The 25,644-nt window shown below is 43.1% G+C and overlaps 1 protein-coding gene across 1 annotated transcript in view; it reads left to right on the top strand.

The window, feature by feature from the left end:
- SLC1A3 (solute carrier family 1 member 3) overlaps positions 1 to 16,111 on the top strand; it is a 75,333-nt gene extending 59,222 nt beyond the window's left edge. The window contains exons 5-10 of the mRNA XM_004265996.3: positions 2,147 to 2,189; positions 4,961 to 5,253; positions 7,751 to 7,984; positions 8,536 to 8,730; positions 11,818 to 11,952; positions 13,780 to 16,111. Coding sequence (XP_004266044.1) covers positions 2,147 to 2,189; positions 4,961 to 5,253; positions 7,751 to 7,984; positions 8,536 to 8,730; positions 11,818 to 11,952; positions 13,780 to 13,984 — 1,105 coding nt within the window. The 3' untranslated portion in view covers positions 13,985 to 16,111. The remainder of the gene's footprint in view (positions 1 to 2,146; positions 2,190 to 4,960; positions 5,254 to 7,750; positions 7,985 to 8,535; positions 8,731 to 11,817; positions 11,953 to 13,779) is intronic.
- Positions 16,112 to 25,644: the final 9,533 nt, after the last annotated feature.

The following is a 25,644-nucleotide window of genomic DNA, read 5'->3' as shown; positions in this document are numbered from 1 at the left end:
CAAGTGATGGTGAGACACTAGAGGACTAACAGCAATAAGAAGCTGTTTTGTTACCACCTGTGGCTCTGAGGAAAGGAAGGAGCCATTACTGCAAGTCAGGACGGGCTGTGTCCTGAGGGAAAGGGCCCTCAGGATAGGGGCTACAGCTCTAATTTGGAGGGAGGAAGCTGTTGCCCAACCTGCCAGAGAGAGAGCCGGAAGAATATATACATCCACTTCTCTCCTCCCACTGCCCTGTGATCTGTCAGCGCCTCACACTGGACAAACCCAACAGGAAGCCAGAAGGTGAGGAGCCAGCCTCCCAGACACAGAGCAGGATGGAGAGTGGATGGAGAAAGGCAAATGGAAGATATCCCAACACGGACCTCTCAGTGCCCCACCTACTTAGCATTCCTCCAGCAAGTAGCCCACCCAGGCTGTCCTCCCCAAACCTAGCCCTTTCCTCCCTTCTCTACAACGTACTTGCAGACTGGCTTACTAATCCTAGATACCTACTCTAAAGGATTCCCCACCGACTATCTGAGAGAACCTCCTCCTAGGGACTTGAGTTCACGTGCCCTCAAGGAATGGGTCTGTGGCTGGTAGATTCAAGACTGATTTGGGCAACAAAGGGTCTCTTCAGCAGCACCTATCAATTCTGACCATGAGTGACTTTGTATCATCTGTATGTAAGCACAAGGCAGCCCCATGGTACCTCCCTGAAAGCCCTTTTCAGGGAGTTAATCGCAATTATCCGAAGGTAACAAGTCAGTCTGTATTATTTCATACCAAGCTGGCACCCAATGATAATGACTTTATTTAATTCGTACAATTAATTAAGGCTTTTCACCATTTTTTTTCAGGAACTTTACCCTCAGGGAGTTTGGATTAGGGGTATTTTATTATATTTTCTTTCTGTATAATTTCTACTCCTTATTTAAAGAATTGGGATCTTGTCATTCTCTGTCTAGTGTGTTTCTGCCCCTCCTTGCCCCAGTGACAAGTGTAAGACTAACCTGTCCCCACCCAGACACCTGGTTCGAGCATTTAGCTTGGAATCTCCTAAACTCACTTTTCTCTCAGGGTTTGTAGAAACAGACCCATAGAGCATAGATGGGAAGGACAAAGAAACAGGATGGTCTAGGCCAGAGATCCCCAACTTTTTGGCACCAGGGACCAGTTTCGTGGAAGACAATTTTTCCACGGACGGGGGCTGGGGAGTGGGGATGGTCAGGCGGTAATGCAAGCGATGCCGAGCGGCAGGTGAAGCTTTGCTGGCTGGCCCACTGCTCACCACCTGCTCCACAGCCCGGCGGCTGGGGACCCCTGGTCTAGGCAGTAGGAGGAAACCAGAGTTTATAACCCTAAAATCTGATTGATGACACACACCTGCTGGAATCTCAGACTCTCCAGCTGCCTGGGTCATGTCTCCTTCTCCCGCAGCCTTTAGTCTTGGAGCCCTAGTGATAGTTTAATCCAATCTCCTCTTTAACAGATGAGTCAGCTGAGACCTACATGGGTGCCATGACTTAGCCAAGGTCATACAGCTGGCTAGAGATTCCCCAGCGAGAGCGTTGCCCCTTACTTCTTCCCCACCATGAACACAAACACTGCACTGAGGCAGTAACAAACCCTGCCACATGGGCCTCAAGTTCAAATTTTGTGGGGCCTCTCCCTGTTGGTCACCAAAGAGCCTCAGAAGCTCTAGCAATTCAGAGTCAACATCTCATCCCCCAGAGGGCCTTTGGGAGGACTCTGTGGAGAACAGTCTAACCGTGACGTTTGATTCGGAGCACTCGGTCCTTAAACACATGGCGTGATACCAAAATGGCCATTATTGAATAATACCTCAGTTAACCAGAATGCTTATGATAAAGGCATTTCCATTCTCGCTTGGGTTTTTCCTAGGAGCAGGGTTTGATGTTGGAATGAAAAATCCCGTTGTCTGACAAGAGGACAGATGAGTTGAATTCGGGACTTCCTTGAACTGCATGGGCCACACTGAGGGATGACCTATGTCCCATTGCATAAGATCCACCAAAATCTTTCTCTTTTTCCATTTGCTGCTTATTTCAGTGCCATCTTTACCTTAGACACAATGAAAAAGTATTTAAGGAACTCATTTATGATCTGGGAATTTTTCAAGTGACCATTATTTTCTTTGCAGGAATATGTTCCCTCCAAATCTGGTGGAAGCTTGCTTTAAACAGGTAAACACAGCTACTAATTCACCTTTAAAATTCCTCTTTGGTGTACCAAACAGAGTAGGGTTCTCTTTTTAATTTAATTTTTTCCCATTTCTCTGTAGTAAGAAACACTTCTCTTGCCAAGCGGATGGAAAGCACTAGAGTTTTCTGGGGAATTGGGAGAGGAGGGGGGTGGTCTTCCCTGTACTGAAGGCTTAATTAGTTGCCAGACACTGTATGTCTTGCATACAAATGACTCATTAAGTCTCTGTTAATTATTAAGAAGGCTAATCAGGAGACTCTCTCTCCTCTCCCCCATAGCCCATAAACAAAAGCTCACCAAGCAAGCAAACTCCAGTATAAGATATATTTACAGCTTGCTTTAAAGATTAGGGAGATTATTCAAGTTTCTGGGTTTGATTTTAAAAATCAATGGGTTGTTTTTTTAAAAGTCTACTAAGGGCCTTAGAGATTCTAAAGGAGGAACCACATCAGAAAGCACTGCCACCACCATGTATTGAATGTCCCCTCTTTTCCAAGCACTAATGTTATATTTACTCTTCACATAAATATGACGGGTATCATTGTCTTCATTTCGTTGATGAGACAACTTATCTGTGATAATTCAGAGAGGTTATGTAGTAGGTATGAGATTTCACAGGTAGTAAATGGCAGACCTGAATTCAAATTCATTGTGTTGATTTCAAATTCCATCCTCTTTCTGCTTCTGCATTCTGTTCTGCTTCCTGGGAAGGGGTATCCAGGCTGATGAGACACCTAGCAGGAGGCCATAGCGAAATCCAGTTCCCTTTAGCCCCAAATCCAAGCAACTCTCGGCTCTCTGTGTTGAAGACACAAATACATTTTACTATTAGAGGATAAAATTAGTAAAGTTCATTCTAACGTCACCTGAACAAAAAAGCTTTGTTGCCCAAGATATTAAAAGGGAAACAACTAGACATTCTAGTTGTTAAATAATAGCTCCCGAACATTTCTCCAGATGGTGTCACTTCACCCTTGTTGTAATTCCCTAACCCTTGTGCTTGGGATCTGTAAAACAAACAAAATCAAACTCCGAACTCATGGAGGACCAGGTTTTACACTCTTTGCTTTTTTCCCTTTTTAAAATTTGTATTGACCATTTTTAATAGGTAATGCATATGCGCACTGCAAAATTCAAACAGAATTCCTTCTTTATTTAAAAAAAAACAAAAAAAGCCTGCGAGGGCAAAATCTAACTCTCTTTATTCAAAACAACTCTAATCATAAATAATAAACCCCTTTCAACCCAGCCAGCCAACCCCAGCACCACGGAGCTGACTATTCCAGTTAGTCAGCTGGCACTAGGTGACATCAAAAATGCTGATTTCTAGCAACGCTGGGAAAAGTGCTGACTCAGGAAGATTTATTGTATTTGGTTTGGGATTGCATTTACAGGATTTTGAAAGGGAAGCAAATGTATCATCCCAGATCTATTTGTCTTAGATCAGAATGCAAATGAGGTTGCAATTTCTGTGTAGGCTGCAAACTGTGTCTAAGGGGAAAGAGTTGGAGGTGTAGGAAAGGCTAATTGGGATTGAAAATTCACCCTAGACAATCCATAAAATGCATAAGCACCCCAGCAGAATAGAGATTTGAGAGCTGACTGACAAAAAGGTGTCAGTTTCTTTGTTAAAATTACGGGCAGTGCCACTGATTGTTTAGGGAATATGTCTACAGTATTGACAGCTGGCCATGTCCTTGTTTGGGAATAGTGCTTTCCCACTGGACAAAAAAGTCTCCCATTTACTCTTTGTAGGGAAATGGCCCAGCCCTTCGTGTACAGCTGTGCTTTCTTCACCTAGACTGTAGATCCAGTCAACATCCGTAGATTATTACTCTCTCTGGTGCTTTATCTCTATCAATGTGAAGGCCAGAAATTCTGCTCTCGTTAAAAATCATAGAGAGATGGGCTTAATTGTTTCAAATAGCCACAGTAATACACTCAGCCCTTTCTGTCTGGGGCCTCTATGCAGAAGCTATAGGGAAAAGACCATCTCTTGAATAAGAGGAGACTCTTCTATAGACTTGAGAACTGGGTTGTCATCCTCAACTATTATTCACCCAACTATTCTTAAGAACTAATACTATCAGGAATACTTTGAAGAATGTTGTTTTGGGGATGTTAAATTGTTTAATATTCACCAAAGTCTCCAACTAAGTCTAGTCCCTGAAGGGCTTTGTTATTGAGCGCCACTAGCCAACATTAGCATAGTGCTTTAAAGTTTACCAGATGTTCTCATATATTCTGTTTAATTTGATCATTACAACAACACTGTGAGGTAGAACCAGCACAGTTATCCCTGTTTCACAGCTGTGGAATATGAGCAAGGGGATGTTAGGTGATTTGTCCATGATCCCCTAACATGAACCCATAGAGGGTAAAGGGATTATTGTGAATATTTGAATTTATAGTCATTTTATTAGGGTTTCAGAAAAAAGCAGAAGCACTTGTATCTGTTTACTCCATCTTCAACCTCTTTCCTATTATGGTTTGTTGTGTATTTGAGTGTGTGTGTGTTTGTCTGTGCTGAGGAAGTAGTAGAGGTTTGTCACAGATTAGATAGATGATAAGTAAATAGATAGAAGATAAATAGATAGATTAGATGACAGACAGACAGGGTAGATAGATACTTTGTGTAACGCTTTTCTCTGAATTTGGGGTAATGTATATCATTATAGAAAATCCGAGCAAAAAGTACAAAAGAAGAAAGCAAAAATTACCTTTAATCCCTGTTGTGCCTTTTCTTTTTAAGTTTAAAACCAACTATGAGAAGAGAAGCTTTAAAGTGCCCATCCAGTCCAATGAAACACTTGTGGGTGCCGTGATAAATAATGTGTCAGAGGCCATGGAGACTCTGACGAGGATCACAGAGGAGTTAGTCCCAGTGCCAGGGTCTGTGAATGGGGTCAATGCCCTGGGACTAGTTGTCTTCTCCATGTGCTTCGGATTTGTGATTGGAAACATGAAGGAGCAGGGCCAGGCCCTGAGAGAGTTCTTTGATTCTCTTAACGAAGCCATCATGAGATTGGTAGCGGTGATAATGTGGTATGTATTTCCATTTGCTATGTATGCTATCTAGAAGATGCTTATTGCCATCAACTTGTGTTCTGTACTGAGGAAGATGCCACCAGGCAGGATGGCCAATTGCAATGATCTCATTCGGGTAAGCACAAGAAAATCAGTAACTTTCTGGGCTGGTAGTGGCCTTGAACATATCTGCAAGCCTGTCTGCATAAGTTTGCTTCCTTGTTTTTGAAAGGTGTCAACTCCCTTACTCCAGCACTGATGGGATACCATTCCTCATCCCTCCATTTGATAACTAATTAGTTATTCATTCTCCTATTGATTGTCTCCTATTTATTGATTGTCTCCTGTATACCAAGCATTTAATGCCAGGTACCGTGGATATAGCAATGAAGAAGACAGACAAGGATGTCCTGGATCTTACATTCTCTTTTTTAAAAATCTTTTCCATTACAGTATATGACAAGATATTGAATATAGTTCCCTGTGCTATACAGTAGGACCTTGTGTGGATCTTACATTCTTAAACAAACAAACAAATCATCCATGTGCTTTAGTCACAAGTGCTATGGAAAAAAATAATAATAAAACATGAGGTTTTCTTTCACGTAATATGATGTGAGGTGATAAAAAGTGACTGGAGCAGAGGCTTAAAATTTGCCTTGGATGGGACAGAAAGGCCTCTGAGGAGGTGGGTGATCAGCTAGCCATACAAAGTGCTGAGAGAAGAGCATTCCCAGGAGAGGGAAAAACCCCTAGACCTTCAGAAAAACCGAGCTCTGCTCTCCTCCATTTCAGTCCTAAGAAAGAAGTGTAAATGGCCACTCTGCGTCAAGCCTGAAGGACTCATGGGAAGTATTATGGAAGGCCAAGCCACAGTTTATGACACAACTTCCTTCAAAGAAAGTTGAGAGCAGGAGACAAAGGAAAAGACTAAATCCACAGAGGAACATTGACCTTGGAAAGTAAACTCTCCCCAGCAGGGAGAGAACCCTGTGATAGGTTTAAGCCTCCTGTGAGGGTTGCTTTCCCTTTTTCCTTTGTTTTAAATCCAGACTCCCTCTTGGCACCTGAGGCAGGAAAACATCCATTTCTAAGAAAAGCCCTCACCATCATGATTAAAAATATCCTTTGTCTTTATTGCCCCCAAAGCCCAGAGAAATCCATTTTTCAGGAGTTTGTTCAAGAATGATATGAAGTTGGGGGCACAAAGATGATCAGAATGTCGTCTCCCCAGGAGTCCCCATTGAAATGCTGGGGGCCCTCCTTGGAAATCTTGGCAGAGCTGAAAGTGGACATTTATCTTCATATTATTAAAATGCCTCCACCTTTCACCTCTTTTATGAAAGAAGCCTATTCAAGGCTGCTGAATGAACCTCACATGTAGCTTTTCTAGCTGTACGTTTGCCTGCACACTCAGCATTGAGTTATTACATTTCTGAAAACAGGTACTCTTATAATTTCCTGGCCTGTGTTTTTAAAGGACTTTTAAAAGAACCATTGTATTTTTCAATATGAAATAAGTCCTCCACAGTTCCCAGCAGACCCTTCTCCTGAAGGGTGATCAGCTTCTCTGTTTTGGGTAATGTGAGTTGGGTTGTGGTTTACAGCACACATCGGACAAAGAGAGCGGGGCCTTGATTCAATGTGTACAAGACATTTCATGTCTCCGTTGTTCATTCTTTCGAGTCTACAGGCGAAAGATCACAAATGGCAGTAGCAGCCTGTGGGTAATAATGACTTAACTAGAACACCCATAACCTGATTGTGGTAGTACAAACATGCATGTTATTAACTTTGATAGCTCTGAATTTATTTTATGATTGCCTTCTACTTATGGCAAATGGTGCTAGTTTTTCATTTGCATTGTAACATACAATTTCCTCTTAGAGTACATTTATTTAAATAAAAAAAGATTGATACTAAGTAATACTGTACGTAGTGTGTAATATGGGAAAAACTAATAAAAGTTGTCCTTGATTAAGAGAGCTGTCCGCAAATCTAAAACACTGAAATGCCATCGTGTGCATCTTGCTTTAGCTTGGGAGTCAGGCTCCGACGTGGGAAATGCTCCCAGAAGTCCGGATATTGGTTTGGTGGATTCTGACTGTTCAGAGTACTTAGCAGGGGAGCAGGAGACAGCAGGATGGGGGGATGGTGGCATCTGAGGACCCCCAAAGTGACCCAGGTGTGGTGAAATGACAGTTATTTAGGAAAAAAAAGAGGTGAGTAGCAAAACCTCTGAACCTGCCTTTTTTTTCTGGTTTAGGAGAAAAAAAGAATTGTGACCTAGAGAAATTCTGAGTGAGAGGAAAGCCTAATTATGCACTAGTTATATTTAAATTTATATTTTAAAAAAGAAAAGAAAGAAGTTCACAGTTTCTGCAAGTCCTCATAGTATTCTGCGCAGAGAAGTTTGGAAGTCAACCCTCTGACTTTTTCTTATCACTTGGTAATTTCTGTGGAATAGCTTGTTGGAAATCAGACTTCCAACTGTGCGTGTGTTGCTTCTGCATAGGTACGCCCCTCTGGGCATCCTCTTCCTGATTGCAGGGAAAATTGTTGAGATGGAAGACATGGGAGTCATTGGCGGGCAGCTTGCCATGTACACAGTGACAGTCATCGTGGGCTTACTCATCCATGCGGTCATTGTCCTGCCCCTCCTCTACTTCTTGGTAACACGGAAAAACCCCTGGGTTTTCATCGGCGGGTTGCTGCAAGCGCTCATCACGGCTCTGGGAACCTCCTCCAGGTACGCATACATCCGTGGCTTATTTCTATCAGAAAATGTATCTCAAACTTTACTTTGAACCAGAACCTTCAGACTGAGGGGCGGGGGTGTGTTTTTCCAGGTTTTAAATGTCCAGACATAGGAATTGGCTTTTTGACTCCAATGCTAGTCAGACCTAGTTGGGATTCAAAGACTAGCTGGCTATATACCCTTTCAGGGGACAAAATGGAAATCAGCTATCCTTTCCTGCCCGTTCTCATCTTCCTCGTCCAGTTGCCATTTGCCTAAGGGAGAGATGGCCGAGCGTTGGCACAGGCTCTTGTTGGGGGATGGGGAGTAATCACAAGTGATGCCTCACAGAGGACTCCAGAAGCAGGGGAGCTGCCAAATGACCCCGTGAGGGGACCCACTGTCCCTAGCCCTGTTCCCCTATTTATACTAGTGCTGACTTAGTTCCCTTTCACTTAGGATATGGGAAAGGAAGGAACTCTCTGTCCAAAATACCAAAACGGACAGGCACAGTCTGAACTGTCAGGATGGTCAGCTGACATGTCCTGTTTTACTGTGCTCAGCTCTGCCACCCTACCCATCACCTTCAAGTGCCTGGAAGAGAACAATGGCGTGGACAAACGTGTCACCAGATTCGTGCTCCCAGTAGGGGCCACCATTAACATGGATGGGACAGCCCTCTATGAGGCTTTGGCTGCCATTTTCATTGCGCAAGTTAACAACTTCGACCTGAACTTTGGACAGATTATTACAATCAGGTACAAGGAACATTCTATACGACCTTTTCTTAAGAACGACTTTAAATGATGAGCCGGTGATCAGGGCTTGAGTGAAGAAACTGGGAGAGGGGACTCTTCATAGGAACAGTGTTATTTTGGATATTTAGAGATTTTTACTTTTTTAAACTACAGATGTGCATATTTATTAATAATGAATTTCTAATAATACAGAAATGTATAAAGTAAAAAGTGAAACTTGTCTGCCACCATGACTCCTCATCTTTCTGTAGGTGGCCAGGGTTACTGTTTGGTGTACAAAGACCTTTTCCAATGCACAGACATACACACATTTTTTTTTTTTTTTAGTTAATGGAATCATACCATACATACTGCTTGCCACTTGATTGATTTACTCATCCGTATACCATCTATAAACATATCCAGCTCTTCCTTTTTAAAATCTGTAGAATACATAGTATGGATATTTCTCTTTTTAAAAAATGTTAAACTTCAATAAAAGGCATTGAAATTTTAGCTTTTATTATTCATTAGCTTTTATTGAAAAAATTAGAAAATAAAAATACATTTCAAAAACTGGATTAACATTTTCTCTTGGGTTAACTTTTAGGCAGTATATATGACAGAGCACACTGACAAATAGGTTGAGAATTTTCCTTTTGTGGACTATTTTTTTAACTTTTTTTTTTTTTTTTTTTTCGGTACGTGGGCCTCTCACTGTTGTGGCCTCTCCCGTTGCGGAGCACAGGCTCCGGACGCGCAGGCTCAGCGGCCATGGCTCACGGGCCCAGCCGCTCCGCGGCATGTGGGATCTTCCCAGACCGGGGCACGAATCCGTGTCCCCTGCATCGGCAGGCGGACTCTCAACCACTGCGCCACCAGGGAAGCCCTATTTTTTAACTATTATTTGAGCTGTCTAGTGAAAGGTAATTTTCCCTCTCCTACCTTCCACTAATCTCTTAGTTTCCTTCTCCAGGGGCAACCACTGTTGCTTGCTGGTTTCTTTTGTATCCTTCTGGAGACAGTCCAGGCATATCCATGTGCGCATGTGAATATCGTCCCTTCTTTTTGCTTAATGAAAGTCATCGTGCACAACAGACCAATGAGTATAATGGAGACAAAATCTCACAATCCAGATCAGACCCTGCTCTTTAGTGTGTGTGTGTGTGTGTGTGTGTGTGTGTGTGTGTTTTAATTATTATTAACAATTCAATTTGGAAATCAAAATAAATTAGTTTTTTCACAACAGTTTTATTATAAATTGTCTTATACATAGGAAAGTTTAAAGAATATTACAACACACATCTTCTACCTAGAACCAACAACTGTTAACGTTTTGCCATTTTTGCTTCTTTCATTGTACATAGTTCAGCATGCATCACCTAAGAATAAAGATAGTTTCCTACATAACCACAATAGTAAGATTCTTAAAAACACTTCTGGAATATCCAGCCTATATTCAAATTTCCCCAGTTGTTTCAAAATATCTTGTATAGCTTTTTCCACAGACTAAGATGAAATCCAGGTTTACGGCTTGTATTTGGTTTTTATGTCACTTTAGTCTTTTTAAATCTCTATCAGTTCCCTCACATTTGTGTGCGTATGTCTATATATGTTTATTTAGAAATAATTTATGTCAGACTCTATATACATATTTTGTACTATTGGGAAATGATAATAGTCGTAGGATGCATTGGGATAAAAATGATGGGGCTGATCATGGCCAGAGGTGACGGACCTGGAGGTTCTGGGAGCCCCAGGCCCAGTCTAGCTAAACTGGGGCTGGGAGCTCAATATCTCAGTTCACTATAACCTATTCTCGGGCATACCTTGACATACTGGTTGAAAAGCCCTGCATTATGAAAAAGTTTCATTTGCGTGTGTCAGAGTTAAAAATAATAATAACAATTATAGTGACTTCAACAAGATAGAACTGTACTTCTCTCTCATGTGGAGCAGCTCCACTCCACAAAGCCCTCCAGGCTGGTAGGTGTTCTACAGTGTAAGGGACCCAAACTTGTGGTTCTATCATCCCCGGGGTATCACCCTCATCCAGGTGGTCCAGGATGGCTCAACATCACCTCCAAATTTTAGCCAGTGGGAGGAGGAGGAATGACACAACCTGCAATTTGCTTGATCACTTTCACCTATGTCTTATTGGCCAGAACTTAGTTTAAGCTCCAAGGGAGGCTGGGAAATATAGTTTCATTGTGGGCGGCCATACACCAGCTAAACATTCTAGTACATTCTATACAAGGGGAACAATCTAAACATTCTAAACATTCTAAACAATCTAAATTCTAAACAATCTAAACATCTAAACATCTAAACATTCTATACAAGGGGAACAATGCGGGGGAACCATGAAGTCTCTTCCACAGACTTACTACTTTATGAATACCACTTTATATCTAGGTAATACTTTATTATTCAAAAAATATTTTCACATTCTCACGTAAGCCTATCAAATAGATATTTAACAAACTGAGTCCCAGACAGGTTATGTGCCTTACAAATGAGGTTCACACTGCCTCCATAAAAAATATTGCTAGTAAAAAAAATATATATATATATATATATATATATATATTGCTAGTGCTACAGAACCTTGTTCATAAATCATTTTGCTTTTGAATTAATAAATTTGATTTTTTTCTGACCAAAGTAACCATACTGTAAAGTTCAGTATCTTTACAACCCTCTGCTTGGATAGGGGAATTATTAGAAACAAATTGTTTTTGTAACTGTACAGTATTTTAGACCTTGCAAAATACTTCCAGGTACGTGAAAAAGTATATAGGCACAAGTTTCCTCATTTAGAAACAGCTGTAAGAACAGGACCAACTTCCTAAGGGTTGTTGTGAGAAACAAATGAGGTAATCCATGCTTAACAAATCAGGAGGCACGTAATAGGCATTTGATAAATATTAGTTAATATGATTATTAGCTCAATGGGTTTTACACCATCTCACTTACAGTTTTCTAAAGCACGTCCTCCTATGTTAACTTGGCAAGTCAGACATCGCCCCTGTGCATGTTTTACAGGGTCTGCTCTCTATCTCGGGAGATTTAAACAAATGTTTTCTGTTTGGGGACTTCCTCTAACAGTATCACAGCTACGGCTGCCAGTATCGGGGCAGCTGGGATTCCTCAGGCGGGCCTGGTCACCATGGTCATCGTGCTGACATCTGTGGGCCTGCCCACCGACGACATCACGCTCATCATCGCAGTGGACTGGTTCCTGTGAGTACGCTCGGACTGCATTCGGCTTGCTGTCGTGGGGCTCTCCTCTGTCAACCTAGGGCACCAGGCAGCCTGGCGCCCCTGCCAAAGGGCTCCATGAAGAGGGGAGGCTTGGCCTGTAATTAAATTGTCCTCCCTGCCTGATCCCTGCCATCATGTGGCCACCAAGCCCCGGGCGCCATGCACACTCTCCCTTATCAGCCTTCGGGGCACATCTGGCTGCTACACTTCTCGCTCTATAAAACCATTTGGGGATTGGGAAACCCGTTGTCTACAAAGCCAACATAAATCAGCAAAGCCATTTCTGAATTGCACAACACATCCCCATGGCGGCGGGGACCGAACAGCGGGCCTCCCAGGCTGCCTCAGGCTTTCTTCTTGTCTTCCCATTCCAATGGCATAATATAGTGCAGATGTTCCCATCTGACCCCAACAGCGAGTGGGGCAGCTGTGCAGACAGTGGGAAGAGAGCTGGCGTCATTAAGTGGAATTGATTTTTGGTTCTGAGGAAAGTTTCAAGAAAAGCACCCTCAGACCCTAACCTCTAGGGCCCACCCCTCTGCCCTTTTCCCCTCACCCTTCCAGCTAACATTCTCTGCCTCTTTTCTTTTCCTTCCATTTACAATTGCTCCGCAGGATGCCCAAGGTGACAGCCTAGAAGGACACAGTAGGTGTTGGAGTCTACATAGACTCCATGAGGTAGATCTAATGACCACAAAAAGTTCAGTGTTGTCAAGGCACAATAAGTGGGGGGAAGATAATTAATTGAGAGCATGAGTTCCATGGTCACTTGGATCTGGGTTTGTGTCCTGCCCCTGTGTGGCACCAGCCAGATTACCCAGCCACCCTACTTTCCTTCTGTGCAGAATGAAGTCAATAATGTCGTCTACCTCCCGGTGGTGCTGTGAGAATTAAATGCATTGACACATGGAAAGCATTCAGCTCACTGTCTGGCCCACAGCCACTACTTGACTCATGTGAAGACTCATATAAAGCTGTGGTTCTCAAAGTTTTTAGTCTCACAACCCCTTTACACTTAAAAATTGACGACCCCCAAAGCTTTTATCTGTGTGGGTCATATCTATCAATATTTATCATGTTAGAAAAACTTAGGCATTTTTTAAATGTTAAATTCATTTAAAGGTTACAATAATCCATTCATTACATGTTAACATATATAACATTTTTATGGAAAAATATCATTTTCCAAACCAAAAATTTAGGGAAAAGAATGATACCATTTTACATTTTTGCAAATCTCCTTAATGTCTAGCTTAATACAAGACTAACTGCGTCTGCATTCAATCTATTGTGTTATCTTTGGTGTTGTGTTGTGTTGTTTGTTCGAAAAATTCCACTAGACAGACATTCATGAGAAAATGAGAGGGAAAAGGGCAAATAACATCTTAGCATTATTATGAAAATTGTTTTTGCCTCAGGGACCCCCAGCGGTCTCTAGATCACACTTCTGAGACCTTCTGGTAAAAGGAAAGTGAGTGGTAGGAAAGAGAACCAAAGAAAAATTTTAAATAAAAGGAGAAAGGGGAGGGTCATTCCTACTGTTGGTACTCTAATTAGTAACTGAAAATTAATACTAATATATATCCTTAGTTATAAGTTATATAAGTTATTAATTATACGGATATATATTAGTAACTACAATTTTGAATGTTATGTGTCTATTATGGAATGATGCAGTGGGTGGCTACACCAAGCAGAATTTTAAGAGATGCCCCCAGTGACTTAGCCAGCTGGTTCAAAACGTGAGCTGAAATCCCGTGATGTTCACAGGAGCCTCACTTTTCCTTCCACCCCTCCCTTCCCCAGGGACCGTCTTCGTACCACCACCAACGTGCTGGGAGACTCCCTGGGAGCCGGCATTGTTGAACACTTGTCACGACATGAACTGAAGAACCGGGACGTCGAAATGGGTAACTCAGTGATTGAAGAGAATGAAATGAAGAAACCATATCAGCTGATTGCCCAGGAAAGCGAAATTGAGAAATCCATTGATAGTGAGACCAAGATGTAGACTAACACAAAGAAATGCTTCCTTGAGCACCAGGTGTTTGAAAACCATTATACAATGTTTCCATCTCATTTCAACTCATTCTCTCCAGTCAGCCCTTTACCTCCCTTTTCCTCCCTGCCCTGATAGGATTGGGAAATATTCATCCAAAAACAAGGGGGGATTTTGCAGTGGCCAAAATGTATAGTTTTCATCCCATGTTTGAAATTTTTAAGTCATTTCATGTTAGTCTTATCTAATAAGGTACTGAGATCAAAAATAGTCTTGATCAGATCTTACAAGTTCATGTGGCACGCAATCCTGTAAATGTGATAGTTCTTACAAATTAAAGAGTCAAAACAAATACTAGGCTAAAAACATGGTTTTAAATCAACTTTCAGAATTTAAGAATCCTTCAGAATACAATTCAGTTTTAGTATCAAAACAAAACAACTTGATCAGCAATGGGTTATCGGTTGGTCATTACAAGGGTTTTTTTTTTCCTTTCTCTTATGATTTGTGTCCTTATTTTATTAGTAGCAGGACAATACAAATACACACCCAGCACAGCTGTGAGGAGGCACAGAAAGTGAAATTTCCATGTGGCCATGGGCAAGTTACGTCTCATCTCTAGGCCTCAGTGTTCCCATCTGTAAAATGAGCGAGTTCCTTAGATGCCTTTATGGTCGATCCTCACCCAAAAATCCTGTGGCACCATAAAAGAGCCTGCCCTCCATTTCCCCAAAGAACATCCTGTAGCAAGTCTCATTCCATGGAGCGTGAGACTTTCAGAATAGACATTTATTGGGAACGAACATTTCTAAGTGGGGGCAGGATGGCTGTGTGGTTTACCAGGTCCTGTGTCCAAAATGTCAGTTACACAAGTCACCTGGCTGGAGGCCCTTCCAGGAGTGGAATTGTTCACGAAACTCTGCTTAGTTCTTCCCAACAGGGGAAGTATTCCCTTCTTTCCTACTCTTCACAAACTAAAGGGACTACTTTGGGAAGGATATCTCCCACCACTCCTCAACTGACCATAGACTTTTAGAAAATAAAACGTAAGACTAGCAACTTAGCAAGGGTGCTCACGGTCTTACTATGGAACACTAAAGATCGCCAGGAAAGAACGGAGCATGGCTGACATTATAAAGAGAGGATTTTAAAACACCAAGATTATAAGTCATCTTTAAGGAAGGTTTTTTTTAAAAGGAGAGGTTCTTTTTTTTTTTTTTTTTAACCTGAAACACTTTTTCTTTTCAGTTCAAAAATCATTCCTTAAGGAAGTCTGCAGATCAAAATATAAGGTCACTTCTTATACGTTTTAAAGAAGTCAAATGAATGAGCTCTCTCTCCACTAGAGGTCCATGAACCGGGTGGGTGGTCTCTTATTTGAAAAGGTTTTTGACTATCATCAAAAGTTCTTAGCATGACAGAAACAAGATATTTCTTTGTGTTGGAACTCCATTCACCAAATCATCTAAAACCTTCAGCTGAAGTGGGGTTTGGTTTGGTTTGGTTTGCGTCCCTGAGAGAAACCGTAGAAGATGAATCAGTATGAAGTCATGTCAGTGTGGTTCCAAGACAAAAAAAAACACTAGGGGTATTAGTTTCAGGCAAGGCAGCTACCAGGTTTAGAGGAGATTATTTTTTTACCCTCTAAGGAGTATCCAGTCAAAGATGTGAAGTGCGAGCTGTCAGACAATACCAGCTGTGTTTGAGTTTCTGACTGAAAATGGTGAGGAATGGACTTAATTATGCTAACAGATTGAAAATCTAGACATACATCCTCTGATATACAATTAGAGATGTTTTTATATAGATCGTGAGCATTACATACATGTGTACAAAAGTTAACATTAGGCTGTGGTGGAGTAACCATTTAATGTCAAGGCTCTATTTGGGAAATACACTACAAAAGTTAATGTACATGGCTGTCATGACACCAGTAGAGTAAAAATTAATCGTGTCAAATTAACTGTTACACAATGTGATCTTTTTTATACTAACCATCTCTTATGGAAAGCAGGTCCTCTGGGATGACCCTCTTGCCAGCCCATCACAGGCTCTGCATATTACATGCACCCAGTGTGGACTGAGAAGCATTACCTTGTAGATGTATTTTCAATAAAGAAAAAAATTAGTTTTACATTATACTTTTGCATGTTGTTATTGTTCTTCTCCCTGAAGGAAAATAAAATTTTCATTCATGGAAGTATTGCAATGAGTTCAGGACAATGCTGGGAAGGATGCCATGCAGATTTTTTTTTTTTTTTTTTAAGATTTTACTAGGTAAAATCTTGGAAGGCCCAGCTGGGGAAGCCAACCACAGGAAAATAAATAAGGACACACTCTCCCTGCCCAACTCCTAGAACTGGAAACAGGAGGAGGTGAGGGAAGCACTTTGCTGTAACAGCATGCATTTACTTGTTCACCTCAGATTCAGATTTCTCCAATAAATTGAATCATTTCCATGTTGGGATTAATTAGAAAAGTGTAATGCCACCATTGGTTCTTCCAAAAAAAGTAATTTCCTGTCTGACCTTCAAATTAGGTAGGTAGATTTATCTATGTGATTACTGCTGCCATTTGTGAAAAGAGCTGAATAAGGTCTCAAGGGATATTTCAGAAACAGCCAATGTGCAAGTGAACCGTTCTAGTCATAAAGCACGAGTTACGACAACTGCTTTTTTTTTTTTTTCTGTCATGCTTTTTAACAGAGGACTGAGAGGCAATATCATGAAATGCCCAGACCGAAGTTGTGTCTAGAGACATTTTAATCTGACCCTCTACTAGCAGGTGACAGCCATTTAGAGGAGGTGCTCTTAAGTATGATCCACAAACCCCTAGATCATCCACGTGAAGACTTAAGTGAGTTCTAATAGCCCTTGAAAGTGTGGGGAGAGTTTTGTGCATTTGCCTTTTTCTGGGGGAGAAATCCTTAATTTCCATCAATTTCTCTAAAGGATCTTTTGACCAAAACATTTACCAATCACTGTTTGATTAACTTTTTACAAGGCATCTATGGTATTGGACTGGCTGATTGGGGAAACGCTCACAGCCTGAGGGCATCAAACCAGCTCTCACCACCCTGAGGGAATCCCGATCCATGGGACTTTCTGGATAAAGAAGCAATCGGGGAGGTGCCACCAGAAACTGAGTCCAGCCCTAGGAAGTGCTTCTTCCTGCAATCACCAGTTTCCTTCCAGTCGCAGCCGAAGCTGCATTTTGCCTCCACCCCCGCTATGACCACAGTCACGCCTGCGAAGCTGTTCATCAGCCTGTGGAAGATCTGGTGATGCCATTAGGGCTGAGGGACGTGGCAGCCCTGTCAGGGTATGACTAAGGTGATGGGGAAGCCCGCAGAGATCCCTCTGTGTGGTAGGTCACAGATCTGTTCACAAATGGAACTTTGGAAAATTTTCAGATTAACGGTTTTTTTTAACGTTTCTGATGAGTAAATACGCTAACAATTTTTTTTAAATCCTACACTGTGAGAAGTTGGGGGTCTGTGTGCTTCCCATATTTATGCCTTCAGCAGCACTGTCTCACCCAAGCAGGATTCCCTTTCCCGGTAAAATCCTTTTTTTTTTTTTTTTTCCTTTTGGTAAGCCTTTATTCATATACAGAGTGTTGGAAATAGAGGTTTTGGTGCCGTTAATTGCGTGCGTCTGAAGGAAGGGCTCATTTCCCGCTGGAAGGGGCAGGGGGAGGGGGAGGGGAGCACACGCCCTCCTTCCGGGTGGCCCGCCGGGCACTTGACCTGAGGCTGCTGTCAATCATCCGGTCTCCGCGGCGGCGCGCTGCCCCTTCTCCCGCTCGGGTGGTCCCAGAACTGGGGCAACAATGACCAGCTCTGTGTGGCCTGTTCCGGGGGCCAGAGCAGTTGGGAGGTGTCATGCCATGCCGAAAGCAGTCTCCGAATGAATAAGCCATCAGAAAAAGCAGGGAAGGAAGAGCGGAGGAAGCCGATGGGCCGAGTTCTAAGAGGGAAAGTGAGAGATGAGAAATGTCTGGGGTAAATGAGGCAGGGTCTGGGGGAGCGATACCCACAATAGCCACCGGGGGGAGCCCGGAACTCTCCGCAGGAAGGAACTGAACTTCCTCTTAGAGAACTCGCTTGGATGAGCTCAGTATGAAATTCCAAGGTCTGCCGTGCAGAGGGAAGATCAGTATGTGAAAGCCATCAAGGGGTTTAAAATTCTTCCCCGCACCATTTCTCCTTTCCCTCTGGTCATCCTGCTTCTCCAGTCCTCTCTCCCAGGAGCCCCTTCCTTTCTTGGTATTCTCTGTTTCCTCTCCCCTGTGCCCTGCCTCTCTCCCCTCCCACCTCCTTTTTTGATGCCATCCTGTTCTAGATAATTATCTTCCCATCCCATCACTTACGTTTCCTAAGCACAGAGCAGGTTCTCAGTAAGTGGCTCGGTAACATTTTTTTAGCTGGTCTTCCCTCATCATGCCCACAAAACTGGTGTCTCAGTCTTCAATGTGGAAACAGTCTCATTTTACCGAACATACACGAACAAGTAGGATTGTTAGATAAAATACAAGACACCAGTTAAATATGAATAGTAACAATGTTTTAGTGTATGTTCCAAAATACTGTATTTTTTTGGTTAATTTGGCAACCCTACGTACAAGCAAAATGAAGAACTCAAGACAATTTATGTTTGCTTCGATGAAGAGGATATTATAGGTGAGTTTGTGTGATTATTAAAAATAATCATCCTAATTTTTAATTCCTCTTTGCAGACAAAAACATGCTTTAAAAGACAGTCCAAATCTGGGACTCTTCTTACTATTTATTTGTTTTGGGGGCATTATCACTCACTATGTGCTTGTAAATCTTGTTGCTGCATTTAAAAAGCCTGATCGATCACCTTTAAGACTTCACAGAACGATCTTAAATAGATTAAACAATGTTTCAGTTATCCATGCTTGAAATATTTTAAGACTCACATCTGTTTTTCTTTTCTTTTTTTTTCCCCCTTTCCTTTTCTCACTCCTTCCTCCTGTTCTCCCCTGCCCACCCCCCCAACTCCAAACATAAAATATTTTCTGTAATCCGTTACAGGACTGAACAATTTGGCATTCACATATTGTTTTCCAATGTGAACATATTTTTTTCATTTGGGGTGCTCTTTCTAGAAATGCACCCATATTCTTTTCATATTGTGCTACTCAAAGACCATCATTTTCCAGTCATTGTGAAGTTCGGAAGGAGGCATTTTTCAAAGTCTTTTGAGGGAACTCTAGCCTCCGTGAATGGGCATCATTCCCACAAAAGCCGCTTCTTTCAGCTGAGGCTGTAGGATATAAAAAAGCGGGGCCCAATCGGTATTGCAGAAGGAGCACAAAATATGCCCCTTTAAATCATAAATTCTTTCCCAGTAATCACATATGTGCAGCCAGGTTAAAGACAACAGTGTGTCTCACAGAAGACGGGTGTCAGATGACAACTTTTGGATTTCCTTTCCAAGTCTGTAGGTCCAGGGGATCATTAAAGAGAAAAAAAAAAAAAAAAACGTTGAAGGCAGCCAGCCGGGAACTTGAAGACATAGCAGGAGAAAATAAAGACCATCCAAGGGTCATCTCAGCCCCAAAAGGAAATGATGATCGGTCTGCCCTGGGGAGAACTTAGCATTCAAAAGTTCTGTCAGCAACACAAGTCTGAAAACTGTCACCAAATTCCATGGCCTTGGCACTACAGGGCCTCAGTGAGGTATTGTTTCACGTAAGCTGATGATGAGCCGTTAACCAAAGAAGCAGAATGTCTACATGTGTGTTAGAAAACTAACACAGCTAGACTAAAAGCACCTTCATGCTTCCTAAAACTTAAAGGCCCTCAGCTTCAGAGTGGTGGTTGAATCCCAACCTATTAACCCTAAATTCTTGAGCAGTTTCATCAAGGTCCCTGGACTGTCTTGGTTAACTCTGGAACATAATCTATTGGATTCGTGGTGATGGTAGTTACCTGGATGAGGAAATGTGAGTTCAAGTTCCTGACTTGCTTTTAACCGACTGTGGTACCTTGACCTAATCCTTCAGTCTCCCTGTATGTCCTCATCTGTACATGTGAAGGTTGGCTGAAACCTGAAGTCTCCAAACCAGTTTTCATATCAGGTTTCCATATATTGGAGGAGGTTGAATGGGGCTCCGTGGTCAACTAAGCTTGGCACGTGTTGGATCAGACTTCAACTCCCTCAACATCAATAGGTATAATAAGACCATGAGGTGTAATGAGAATTAAATAAATGATAATATAAAATTCTCAGCCCAGCTTCTGGCACTTAGGAAGATTCTTAAGACGTTTAGGACAAAACCGTCTCAATGAGAAAAGAAGAGGCCTAGGGATGATGCTGGAGGAGGGGAGAGTGGTTCCCAGCTCCGTCTGGGCCCACCAGAGCAGGAAGGAACTCACCGAGGAGGCCACAGACCAACCTTTCCTCCGAGGGAGGCTTTGCAGGGTCAATCACCCCTAGAAACGGGCATCCTGAGAAACTGCCAGGCCGGAGGGGCCCAGGCCTCTGCGCGCGCCCGGGTACAGGCAACCGCTGCCAGCCTCCTCCCGGCCTTTGTCAGGCCCGGCTCTCCAGCGTTGCGTGGCGATTCTGTCAAGGGCACAATTCGACACTCTGAGGGGACCACCCAGCTTTCTCCCGGTCTCCCAGAGAACAAAACCACCACTCTGTGTGCCAACGACCTCCCCTTCTGCCAGGCCCCCTCCTGCCATCTCCTCCCTGCCAAGGGGAAATGGAGAGGCAGTCAGGCCCACACTCTGTGGGAACCCAGGGGCCAGTGTGCTAATGAGCTGTCCCCAGCTCCAAGCCAAACTCTCTGTACCTGGGATGCTGCTGCCACCCTGTGGCAAAGGTCTTTCTCTAGGCTCCGGATGGCCACTCGAGACAATGCGGAAACACCAGGCATTTACTGCAAACTCATTTCTGATGCACTCAAGCAGAGGCTATAGAGACGGAAAATAGCTCAGAAGTCTGAAAGAAAAAGGAACTTGAAGGATTGTACATCTACAGAAGTGATTCTCCAAGTGTGGTCCCCGGACCAGCGCTATCAGTATCCCCTGGGAACTTATTAGAAATGCAAATTCTCAGATCCAACCCTTGACCTATAGAATCAGAAACTCAGAGGGTAGAGCCCAGCAGTCTGTTTTAACAAGTCCTCCAGGTGGTTGTGAAGTACACCAGAGTTTGAGAACCACTGGTCTAGAGTCTAAAAAGAAAGAGACTTTTGGAGTTGACAGACTAGGGTCCTAATCTTGGCCTTGCCAAGCTGTGTGACTTTGGGCCATTTACTTAACCTTGCCATGCCTCTATTGACCCATCCCTATCACAGTAATAATCATTCTTATTTTCTAGGGTTTTTTTGAGAATTAGATCAGAAACTAAGGTAAAGTCACTGGCATATGTATATGTTTGATTAATGGTGCTTATTTGAGATGTTATCATAATGAAGTCATAAACTTGTTTACACTACCACTAGGATAAGCAGAGTAGATCATCTATTTATTGCACAGACATTTATAGAGTGCCTACTATGTGCCAGGCACAGTAATGGGCAATTTAGGTATAGCAATGTACAGACTATTCTAGTAAATACTTCCTAATAAATGTGTAGTTATAAGGGCACCATGGACTGAATAGTGTCCCCTCCAAAATTCATATGTTGAAGCCCTAACCTCCAATGTAATTATATTTGGAGATAGGGCTTTTAGGAGGTAATTAAGGCTAAATAAGGTCATAAGGATAGGGACCTAATTTGACAGGATTGGTGGCCTTCTCTCTGCATGCGTGTGCGCGCGCGCACACACACACACACACACACAAGGAAAGGCCATGTGAGCACACAGCAAGAAGGCTGCCTTCTTCAAACCAGGAGAAGAGCCCTCACCAGAACCCTACCATGCTGACACCCTGATCTTGGACTTCCAGCCTCCAGGCTATGAAAAATAAAATCTCTGCTGTTTAAGCCACCCAGTCTGTGGTATTTTGTTATGTGGTGTTTTGTTAAAATGTAGGCTCAAATTGTAAGCATTGTTATGAGGAATAATAAAGCCAGGTAACAGCCTGGAGAGGGGTTGGAGCACTATTTAAATAGGCTGGTCAGGGAAGTCTTCCTGACGAGGCTCTGTGTGAGGAGATACCTAAGTGGAATGAAGGATCAAACCTGTGGCTTCAAAGGGAAGAAAGAACCAGTGCAACCCCCCCAGCCCATCCCCCACACCACACCACCCCTCACCAGGTGCAGTTATGAGCTGTGTGGGAGCAAGAGCCAGGAAGCCAAGGTGGTTGGAAAAAAGACAAAGGAGTCAGAGAGGTGTCAAAGGAGTGCCGGCCTGGGGGGGTCTTGCCGACCAGGTGGAGGATTGTGGATTTTAGTCTAGGTGTGAGGGGATTCCACTGGGGGTTGAGAGGCAGGGGATCCTCTATTTTATTTCTAACTTCTCTGTTCATCCTTTGGGTTGGCAATCCCACTCTTTGCCCATCTAAATAGTCTCCTTTGGGTAACTCAGCATCTTAGTGAGATTCCCTAGACTTTCTGCGCCCTCCCCTCTTCTCCACGTTCTTTTTTTCTTTTTTTCTATTTAATTATTTATTTATTTTGGCTGTGCTCGGTCTTCGTTGCAGCACACGGGCTTTTTGTTGCGGCATGCGGGATCTTTAGTGGCGGCATGTGGACTTCTCAGTTGCAACATGCACACTCTTAGTTGCAGCATGCGGACTCAGTTGCAACATGTGGCCTTCTCAGTTGCAGCATGCGGGATCTTTTAGTTGTGGCATGTGAACTCTTAGTTGCGGCATGCATGCAGGATCTAGTTCCCCAACCAGGGATTGAACCCGGGCCCCCTGCATTGGGAGCACAGAGTCTTACCCACTGGACCACCAGGAAAGTCCCCTTCTCCACATTCTTCATCCAGCCCTGGAACTCACTCGCACCGAGGCAGGGTCCCTGTTTAGACCTGCTGGCTCTCAGCCTGATATCCACACTGTACAGGAAATGAGAGCGGTCTCAGATGAGCAAACCGCACCCTCTGCTGGCACAGGGCAGCCCAGCACAGTAAAGGGGGGGAGTCGGAGGTCTCTGCCCACGGGGTTCTCCTCGGCCTAGGTAACGCCTGCCTCTTGAAGAAAATAGTTCTCTCCTGGCCTCCCTTCTTTTTCCAGCCACCCCCATGACTGGAAGGGATGGGGTTCTGCCACCCACCGCTCTTCCTGCATGTCTCGCAACAAAAACCCTATGGGTTGGTTCACCAGGACTGGGTTTTGATAAGCTAAGGAAGGACGTGAGGAAATCAAGAAAATCTCCTCTCTTCACAATACCTGCTCTCAAGTCTATTGCCTTGAAATAAGATCTTGTTTTGAGAATCAGAACCTGAATACTATTGATTTCTTTCTGCTGTAATTATCCTAATTTCTTGAGGCAGATGAGTGCCCTTGGCTAGGCTCGGCAGAAAATATATTCAGAAAAGCAAAAAAAAAATCATGCCAACTTTTCCCGCCAAAATATTATGTAATTATGATAATACTAGTCATTATTATAGAAAGATGAGGCCTAGTGGCAGGGAAATTTCACTGAGGTTCTTTCATTCAAGGGATTTTTCCAGTGCAGGGTCACGCCTAAACCAAGCCTGGCCGTTTTTCTCAGGTAAGAGCCCTCTTGAAGTGGAAGGGAGGCTTCAAGTAAAAATAACAGACATGCTTTCCCAATCCACTCCCCGAAAGGCCAAGGAAAGCCTTGACATAGGAAAGAGGTCAGCATTTTCTATTCATTTCCTGCCCTAATGGGAATCAGATACCAGAATGTCTATAACACTCTCGGGGGCCCTTGTTGGACAAAATCAAGAAGTCTCTCTAAGCAGAATGGAAAAAACTCCCTCACCCACATGTCTCAAACTCCAAGCAGATGCTTCCCTGTTCCCGCCTTGTCCCAGCTATGAGCTTCTGAGACAGGTATCACCCCAGAGTTGTTAAGCCTAGCATGGGCCTTGCAGTCAGGAGCCCCTAGTTCAAATCAGACACCTCCACTTACTCACTTGTATCCTGGGACACTAATGTCACTTCTCTAAACCTAACGTTTCCTCCTCTGGTGAAGTATCACTGGGCTCATGGGGTTTTCTGGGGATTTAATTAAGCAATGCTTAGCTCATGCCCAGCACATACACATGCCAGGGCTGAAATACAGCTGAAAATCAGTGGCCAGCCCAGCCACACCAGATATTTGCTGCTGTGTCCTTTCTGATCGGTCAGCATCCATGCTTCAGCAATTGTAATGTATGTTCACTATCACCTCCGGCTATTGTTATCATTAATGTTATTATTCTTCTTGTTTTCACACTGTGTGTCCCTGGTGGCTTTATCTGGAGAGAGAGAGAGATCTTACCACAGGATGGCAGCAGATAATCTTCAAAGTCCTTCCCAGCTCGAAAGTTTCATGAGTCTATGAAAATGATCTATAGCTGGAATTGACTAAGGCCAAAGAGGACTGAACTGTAACACAAGCCAGTTGCCGGAGCACAAAGAGCCTCCTTCTCTGCTCCTTCCCATCCAGGCGGGAATCTTCAGGCATTGTTTAGAGAGTCTGGGGCTGTGGTTCAGACGACTTGTCCACCTCCCTGCTTCCCCTCTCTTTACCCCTCTATTCTCATTCTCTCTCTCCCTGGCCCTCAGACCAAGGACTCAGCTTGCTAGTTTTTCATTTCTATTCCCCCTAAGGCATTATCTTTTGCATCACCACTCCCCTGGCTCTGTGCTCTGAAGCATGCCCCACTAACCGGGTCCAGGATCCTGGAACACTCAGTTCCAACCTGGACACCGCAATACAGGCGAGGAACACAGACCTCAGAGTCCTGGGTCTGTACAGGGAATCAGACCTCGGAGTCCTGGGTCTATCAACCCATCAACCATCAACACATATTTTACTTATTTATTTGTTTTTATTGAAGCATAGTTGATGTACAATATTATATGTTACAGGTGTATAATATAGTGATTCACAATTTTTACAGGTTATACCACATTTGTATTTCTTATAAAATCATGGCTATATTCCCCACGTTGTACAATATATCCTTGCAGCTTATCTTATGCATAATAGTTTGTACCTCTTAATCACCTACCCCTATCTTTCCCCTTCCCCCTTACCTCTCCCCACTGGTAACCAGAAGTTTGTTCTCTGCATCTGTGAGTCTGCTTCTTTTTTTTACATTCACTAGTTTGTTGTATCCTTTCGATTCCACATATAAGTGACGTCATGCAGTATTTGTCCTTCTCTGTCTGACTTATTTCACTTAGCATAATGGCAAAATTTCATTCTTTTTATGGACGAGTAGTATTCCATGTGTGTGTGTGTGTGTGTGTGTGTGTGTGTGTGTGTATATATATATATACACACACTACATCTTCTTTATCCATTCATCTGCTGATGGACACTTAAGTTGCTTCCATATCTTGGCTACTGTAAATAATGCTGCTATGAACATTGGGGTGCATGTGCCTTTTTGAACTAGTTTTTTTTTTTTCAGATATATACCCAGGAGTGGAATTGTTGGGTCATATGGTAGTTCGATTTTAAGTTTTTTGAGAAACCTCCATACTGTTTTCCACAGCGCTGCACCAATTTACATTCCCACCAGCAGTGTATGAGGTCAACAGGTATTTATTATGAACCCCAAC

The sequence above is a fragment of the Orcinus orca genome, chromosome 3 (genome assembly GCF_937001465.1).
Source record: "Orcinus orca chromosome 3, mOrcOrc1.1, whole genome shotgun sequence".
NCBI lineage: Eukaryota > Metazoa > Chordata > Mammalia > Artiodactyla > Delphinidae > Orcinus > Orcinus orca.
Note: the sequence above shows the minus strand (reverse complement) of the source record. Positions and strands in the feature narration are given on the sequence as shown.